The sequence below is a fragment of the Falco rusticolus genome, chromosome 4, assembly GCF_015220075.1.
Source record: "Falco rusticolus isolate bFalRus1 chromosome 4, bFalRus1.pri, whole genome shotgun sequence".
Lineage (NCBI taxonomy): Eukaryota > Metazoa > Chordata > Aves > Falconiformes > Falconidae > Falco > Falco rusticolus.
In genome coordinates this window covers 68,445,218-68,453,909 of record NC_051190.1, presented here as the reverse complement: position 1 = coordinate 68,453,909, position 8,692 = coordinate 68,445,218, and the positions used below count along the sequence as shown (strand labels likewise).

The window sequence follows — 8,692 nt, the reverse complement described above, 5'->3', positions numbered from 1 at the left end:
CCTCTGGCTTAGTGATGACAAACTGCTTTCTGGGCAGGTCTTTTATGATCAAGAGAATAATGCGATCTGTTGCTTCCCTCCAATTCTTGATTACTTCTACCCTCCTTTAATCTTAGGCAGGTTTGCTACCCATTTTGTTTGTTTCCTTATTTTGGGTATCTCCATGGCTATGTTCTGCCTTCCTGTTGTGACAGCAGGGACAAGGGTGGCATTTTTAGCGTGCTCTGACCTTGTTATCCTCCTGTTCCCACAGCACAGGCATTCTTACAAATCATCTGTGATAGTGCCTTATCAGAGCACAGGCCTTCAGCTGTCAGTTTACACAGGAGGATCCTCAGCATTTTACCTGTTTTACTGCTCTGGTCATTCTTTTAACCCTTGCCTTACTGCTTGTATGTTGCTTTCACATATACACTGCTGTGCATAATTCATTCACGCCAATCTTAATTTTTCTGTTGCAGTCTCCATGTCAGCAAACAGCTACCTCTGTGGTGGTCAGTGCACAACTATGGGTCTCTCAACACAGTAGATGAGTATCATCAGGCCCTTGTTTTGCTTTAAAATACATCACTTGTCTGACACTGCACGGGGAGGCCTTGCTTGTACTTGTGAAGGCATGCTGCTGCCCCACAGATCCCAGCAACAGATGCAATTTAATGAGCAAACGTAGAAAACATGTTTAAATCAGCTTTCTAGAATGGTATTAAATACAATTTACCATTAGCTGTATTTGTCATTTAACAGGGTAGCATTAGTTTAGCTGTGTCTCGTCAGCAGCAGTTTCAGCAGAGGGGCCCAGCTGAGAGCAGGAATCTGTTTTGGTGACATCACACGCTGATGTCACGTTGTGCCAGTTATGAAACTGCTGCCAGGCAGCGCGTGTTCTGCTGCAGCCTGAGCACATCTAAGGGAGGGCCTACAGCTTTGTGGGGTGGATCCAAGGAAACATGCATCACCTTTTAGCTTTTTGTTGTTGTTGTTGAGGGAGGTTTCTGCCACATGGGCTAACTGAGCCGCATGACTGTCATCATGAGAGTGCTAGTGGGAAACAGAAGACATGCACGAAGGCAGGGGGAGGCAGCACTGTGGCTGTGCTTACCCCAGTCACTGTAAGTTGGTGTGGCACTTGGAGTGAGGAAACAAAGAACAGTAGTCAGATGAAAGAGAGAAAGAAACTACTAAACCCCCCAAATAATTGGAAAGCACATGGAAAAAATAGCAGAAGGCATACAAAAGGATGAATATTGATACCAAAATTTGGAGTTTCCCAGCCCCCTTGCCTTCCAGCACTCCTGGCTGAAGCGGGAGGCTAGGTGCAGCTGAGCCAGGATTCTGAGATAAAAACTCAGTAACAACAGAGTCGTTATTAAGCAAGTATTCTTTATTTGCAACACTGGGTGCATAGGGGATCGCTCCTCCCCGTATGCACACCTCAGCTCCATTCCCAGTATTTTTATGATACTACCTAATACATATGCATAACATTTCCCAGAAAACTAATACATATTTAAACTGTTTCCCAAAACGTTTTACGTATTTTTCTGCCTCTTCACGCACCCGTGCTGCCACCTTGAGGGTCTTCTCGGGGGTCTTCTGATGAAGGCTCGAAGTCTTTGTCAGCATAAACTTTCGACCCGGGGTCTCTTGCACACGGGCGGTTCATTTCTGCTGACTTACAACTTTACTGTTCTGACAGACACCATCCTGTTCCTTAGTTAAAGGAAACATATACCTTCCTTTGTAGCAGTCATTTATCGTTGCCCAAAGTTATTTATGACATACCCTTATGGTTCTACATCCCCTTATCTAAACTCCCAGACCTCAAATATGTAGCAACTAAGTCTCTTCCCTACATTCTACTGACCTTAGTACATTGTAGGAAGGTTAGTAAACCCCTGCCAACTCACCAAAGTTGACCAATCTCTTGTTCTTTTAACCATTATATATCAATGCCCCCTTTTTCTGTCCTTTGTAAATTCTTTTGCAAAATTTTATATTTAGCCATTTCCATTTAATGTCTGTTTAAAATATTTTCCTGTTTATACCTGATGTCTTATCTTACTCTTTTTAAATATGTCATCATACCCAGTCAATGATTGTTTACAACACCAAAAGGTACACTGAATCAAGATACAGGTAATTATTACTAATATTACTGTTCTAGCAAATATTTTTTTTAGCCATAGAAGGTTTGGAAGTCATGATATTAACGTCTTCCAAACCTCTTCAAAACCCCACTAAGTATCATCTTGGCTTACTTTATGTAAAATCTGAACCTTGTTCCATATCCTATTGATATCTGTTTCAATTTGATTACTTTGGTCTACGTATACACAACAACTTTGATTTATTATCATGCATACCCCTCCTTCCTTTAGCGTAATTAAGTCAAGGGCCATTCTATTCTGGATTACCACCTTACTTAAAGATTTCACTTCCTGGTTCAATCTATTTATCGCATCTGTTGTTAAATTAAACATTTGTTCAATTTCTGCAGACATGTTCACTGCTGCCTTTTCTAATTCACTAACTCCTAACCATGGAATAAACCACCTAACAAAACTATGGTATCCCATATTTCTTATAACAATGGGGTTTTCATCTCTCTTAATACGTCTCCAGACATTACGATAGATCCCTGGAGGAGGAGACGTCTGGTTATAAATTTGATCTTGAGTGGTTAAATATCCTATGGTGCACATACCTGACCATCCTGGGGGAAGCTGCTTTCTGCTAAACCCATCCCCACATAACCACCAGTATCCTTGAGGAAGTTTACAGGGCCCGTGTGTCGCAGTTAAATTTGCTCCCAAAAATCTCCCTGCTTTACACCAACCGTATGCCCAATTAGCATCTTGTCCTGATGGATTATAACCTTGTAATTGGGTGCTGTTACAAAAATCTATTACAGTTATATTTCCAATTTGATCAACATTCCAATTTCCCACGTGGACGGTAGTTCTATTTATCCAGTAATCATTCCACCCATCAGACTGGGAACAAGTGTTTTGCCCTGGGTTTCCAGGACATGCTCCTCCTGTCTTGCTTCGAGCTTTCCAATGACAGTTATTATCACTTTTCATAAATACCGTGGTGGTTAGGTTTAATATTTGTAAATCAAATCTGGGCCCCAACTCATATGTTTTATCATCAAATAGGCAATATCCTCCACCATCGCCTGGCTTTTTCCAAAAGTCTGGCCAGGTAGGCCATTTGCCATCAAGATAATTCCAGTTTTGAGAGGCCACCCCATACAGGGGTGTTACCAGCCCTCCTGTAGGAAGAGAGGTACATATCCAGCATTCCTTAGCCTTCGTAGCATTAACAATCATTTGCAATGTTTGAAGACGGGTATTGTTTACCCACGCTTCAGTTTCTAAAATCCTTACAGCTGTTACAATCAAGATCGGAATAACTTTATACAGGTGTCCCTGATCCTTTTGGCAGTCCATTGTGTCTCCAGAGATTTCTTTACCCGTCAATAATATATCCACGCAGGTTCCTCCTTTATCTTGATTGCATGCAGTAAAGGTGGCCAACAAAACTCAATAGGGTCCATTCCACTTCTCTTGTAGAGGATCACCTGCAAAAGCAGAAGTCCATAGTTGTATATCCAGAGCCAACACCACCCAGTCATACCCAAGAACATCCGCAGGTCTTTGGCTGTAGACAGTTCTGGTGTCTGGCAAATTGCTTCTTTCCACACCACCCAGCTCGTGTTGTCCTCCTGCTATTTCATATCCTAAGACACTCGAGTTTGAATTAGTTGTGCCTTGTGTTTGGATACTTGGTACCTGCTCCATCCCAAAAAGTTCAACAAATCAACAGTCCATTGTATACATTCCTCTTTGGTTTCAGTAGCTATTAATAAATCATCTACATACCGTAACAGGGTCCCTGTTTCAGTGGGTGGGTTCCATAATTCAAGTTCCCCTGCTAATTGGTTTCCGAATATTGTAGGACTGCTCTTAAATCCCAGAGGTAACACAGTCCAAGTTAACTGAGTTTTTCTTCCACGTTTTCCCACTGAAATGCGAGTAACTTCTGACTCTTTTTAGCCAGGGGCAAGCAGAAAAAGGCATCCTTCAAATCCATGATGGTGAACCGTATTTGCTTATCATTTGATTTAGTTAGCAATGTATATGGTTTAGCTACTACTGGGTAAATGTCTTCCGTTATCTTATTGATAGCTCTCAAGTCCTGTATTAATCTACAGTTTTTCCCACCTGGCTTCTTCATAGGCAAAATAGGGGTATTATATTCCAATTCACATTCTATTAATAAACCATATTCTAAAAAGTTTGTCTATAATTTCTTTAATGCCTTTTTAGTCTTCCCTTTTCAAGGGGTATTGTTTAATCTATACAGGACAGGCCCACCACCCTTTTTATTTCTACCACTACAGGCAAAGAATTTTTGGCTTTACCTGGAATTTCCGAAGCCATACTCCTGGACATACCTGATTAGAAATTTCTTCTAGTTCACGTCGTTCTTCCTTCTCCACTTCTAGCTGTATCAATGATAGGCTTAAAACTTCAATTAAATCTTTATCTCTAACCTTTAACTTAATTTCTCTGTTTTTAAAAGTTATCATTGCATCCAATTGTTCCAATAAATCCCATCCTAACAAAGACTTAGTAGAGTTAGGCACATACAAAAAATTGTGTATGCCTATTTGCTTTCCTAATCTGTATTTCAGTGGTTTACAAAAAAACGCTTTTTCTTGGCAGCCAGTAGCCCCCACAACTGTCACATATTCATGACCCAATGGAGTTAAGTCTTAGAATTCCTGGTGGGTACAGGGGCATCTTATTCAGTATTAAACAATTTCATCTTCTTTGGTCCCTAGATTTACTTTGACCAGTGGATCTGCTAGGGTAGGTTCCCCAGGTCCCCATCAGTCTAACTCCAATTCAGCAACCACTGCTTCTTGGGATGTGTTCAACTTAGGACAGGCATTCTTCCAGTGCCCAGTTTCTTTGCAGTATGCACACTGGTCCTGTCCTAGTGGGAACGGGTTCAGTCTTCCACCTCTTTCAGCTATACCTCCTCTTCCACTACCTCATCCTCTTAAACTATTTCCCTTACCTGCTTCCACTTGTCCCAATGCAGCCACTGTGGCCAAGGCTATTGTACATCCTAGTCTCTTTCTATCATCTTGATCCCTATTTCTATATACTCAAGATGCTTCTTCCAATAACTTTTCTGTATTTCAGTTATCTGGTGCCCCTATTTCTTAAGTTTCCTTCTAATATCCCCTGCAGACTTTCCCAAAACCAAACCGGTTAACTGCTGCCTCCCCTCCTCAGAGGAGGGGTCTAAAGTAGTGAATTTCTGCATGGCCTGCCTCTTTCTATCTAAAAATTCCATTGGTGTTTCTGACGGTCCCTGTTTTATTGCATATTAAGCTGACCAGTTCACCGTTTATGGTATTGCATTTTCCAATCCGAATTTTATCCAGTTCTGGTAACTCTTTAAAAGAGCATAATCAGCTGGATCATCATAATCCCACTCTGGCATTGTGGTTGGAGTATGATTCTCCACCCATCTGGCTAAAGTACGCACAGTAATTTGGGCCCTAACATGGGTACGGGCTTTTTTTAACACCAGCTGTTTTTTTAGTTTCTCTCAGTGCATCTAATAACACATCTAATATCTCCCCAGTTGGGGTCCTGGCTTTTAACCATCAGCTCAAATCATTTTGCCACCCCTAAGGACCATCTTGATAGCTTTGCACAGCTAATTTCCAAGTATCTAAATCTGCTATGGTAAAAGGTGCCTTTATTCTCATCTTTCCATTTGGTCCGATTGGCTGTCTCAGAGGGGCTTGGATCAGTTTTGCTCCTGGTCCAGGCAGTAATTGGAGCAAAATTTTCACCACTAGCTGCCTCCCAGTGTCCACTCACTGCCCCTTCTTCTTCCTCCAGATCCCCTAATTCAGAAGGGTCTGGGGATGATGCTGGTCCTGCTGGGGCCATTGGTGATACATAATCCTCTATGCTGACCTCCTGACGTTCCCTCTCCTTCCATTTTTCTAATTTCAAACACCTCTCTCCAATACTACAGGCTGAACACCACCTCTTCATTCTAGGTCCTTGTTGGTTATTCTCCTTTTCCAAAGCTAAACCCAGGGGATCTTGTGGTGTGAGACTGATTCCACAACCTCTCTGCCACTTGGGATGATTTCTAAGGGTGAAGAACGTATCAGCATATACTACTACCTCATCCCATTTTCCTTCCCTCCTTAAAACCACTATTAATTGTAAAAGTGTATTATAGCGTGTGGTCCCACTTTTTTGGCCACTTTTCTCCATCATCTAAAGTATCCAATGGCCACCACCGATTACAATATTTGATCAAAGTCTTTTTGTTAACAGATCCCCCTGGGATCCCTCCTACATCTTTCCAATGGGCTAAAATACAACCTAAAGGGCTTTTCTTCAAAATTTCGATGCTCTGCTGAGCACCATTTTTAATATTAAATTTTAAAATTCACCACTCACTTTGCTCGTCTCTGGCTGCCTCCCTTGCAGGAAAACAGAACCATGGCTCGGAGCTCCGCTCTTGCTTCATACTATTCATACGTCTCACACACACACAGGATCCCACAGCCACGCTTAGCACACTTAAAAACATAACAGACCTACACAGATCACACAAATAACACAACTACTACCGTTGAAAACACCATATCCAAAACTGTTTTACCATTATCAATACTATAAAAGGGATTCCAAAGTCAAATGCTAATAAGTCAGCAAAATCAAATGTATACCAAACTGGTGCTAGCAACTGGGTTTTCCTATGGGAAACAAAATTTGTGTTTTACGGGAAGCTTTACAAATGGTTAACCTTTCCAAAACCAAATCCAAAATCCTGGGATAATACTAGAAAACAAATTAATACCTTTCCCAAAGATGGTCCTTGTCTGCTCCCGCAGTGATCCCAGTGAGGGGTCCCTCTGGGAAATCCCAGGGGCACCCCAGGGAGCCCTGTTCTCAGTGGGTCCTTCAGCCAAGCAAAGAGGGTCCCATCTGCGTCGCCAGATAGATACCAAAATTTGGAGTTTCCCAGACCCTTGCCTTCCAGCACTCCTGGCTGAAGCGGGGGGGTAGGTGCAGCTGAGCCAGGATTCTGAGATAAAAACTCAGTAACAACAGAGTCGTTATTAAGCAAGTATTCTTTATTTGCAACACTGGGTGCATAGGGGATCGCTCCTCCCCGTATGCACACCTCAGCTCCATTCCCAGTATTTTTATGATACTACCTAATACATATGCATAACATTTCCCAGAAAACTAATACATATTTAAACTGTTTCCCAAAACGTTTTACGTATTTTTCTGCCTCTTCACGCACCCGTGCTGCCACCTTGAGGGTCTTCTCGGGGGTCTTCTGATGAAGGCTCGAAGTCTTTGTCAGCATAAACTTTCGACCCGGGGTCTCTTGCACACGGGCGGTTCATTTCTGCTGACTTACAACTTACTGTTCTGACAGACACCATCCTGTTCTTTAGTTAAAGGAAACATATACCTTCCTTTGTAGCAGTCGTTTATCGTTGCCCAAAGTTATTTATGACATACCCTTATGGTTCTACATCCCCTTATCTAAACTCCCAGACCTCAAATATGTAGCAACTAAGTCTCTTCCCTACGTTCTAGTGACCTTAGTACATTGTAGGAAGGTTAGTAAACCCCTGCCAACTCACCAAAGTTGACCAATCTCTTGCTCTTTTAACTGTTACATATCAATACCAAAGGCCAAATTTAGCCACATGTAGATGCCATGTGCCCATAACGTCATCATTTAAATTACAATTTAACTGAATGTGTATAACAGTATTTAGGTTATTTAATTATAATTATATTCTAATTTGTAAAAGTTTTTTTCTGCTTGTGGTATACTCTTTTAACTCCTTGCAAAATATTTTCAGTACTCCAGGAAGGCATCTTTGGGTGGCGATTGTGAGGGACATGACCCCAATGACACATACTCTTGAGAATCTGTTCCACGCGCAGTGTCCCCGTGGATGGGATCCTCCCGCTGACACCCCACGGGGCTGGCAGCTACAGCGTACCCCACTTTTGGCGGCAGCTCCCCAGCACCCCTTGGCCAGGGCACTGGAAGGCTTCGGCTGCGCAGCGCCCTGGTACGGGGGTTCAGGATGCCCTTGGGCTCAAAGCACCCTCTGCTTCTGCACAGGGGCCGGAGGGCAGGCACAGCCCCAGCACTGCCTGCGGCCTGCCCCGCTGCCAGCCTTCCTAACCCGCCACCCTTTGTCACCAGCCGTCCCTTCCTGCCACCCGCGCCAGGGGAGCCTAGCTCCGGCCGTTTCCCTGAGGTGACGGCCCCCGGGCACGGGCTGCCTCACCGCCCCCGGGTGGCAGCGGGCGTCCGGCGGGGCCGTCCCTGCTCCTCGCCCTGGGCATCCCCGGGGCCTGGCTGCAGCCGCACGCCGCCTCCGCCTCCTTCCCCCGCCAGCCGCGCCGCTTCCCGCGCCGGCGGCCCCCACCGCCCTGCCCGGCCCGGCCCTCCCCGCCCGGGGGGATGGCTCGCCCCTCGCTTCCCTCCGCCCCGGTAACTGACGGTTTGATCCTGCGCGCGGCGCCGCCGGGAAGGCGGGAACTCGGAGGCTGGTGACTGACCTGGCTGCGAGGCGGCGGCGCGCGGGGCGGGGGTTGGCGACCCGGAA

At 44.4% G+C, this 8,692-nt stretch overlaps 1 protein-coding gene across 1 annotated transcript; it reads right to left on the bottom strand.

Moving 5' to 3' along the window:
- Positions 1-1,360: 1,360 nt before the first annotated feature.
- Positions 1,361-8,639, bottom strand: LOC119146130 (syncytin-1-like). The gene is made up of 2 exons (XM_037383303.1): positions 6,907-8,639; positions 1,361-3,583 (listed from the first exon to the last, which is right to left on the bottom strand). The coding sequence occupies exon 2, from the start codon at positions 3,450-3,452 to the stop codon at positions 2,238-2,240; it is 1,215 nt and encodes a 404-aa protein (XP_037239200.1). The 5' UTR covers positions 3,453-3,583; positions 6,907-8,639; the 3' UTR covers positions 1,361-2,237.
- Positions 8,640-8,692: the final 53 nt, after the last annotated feature.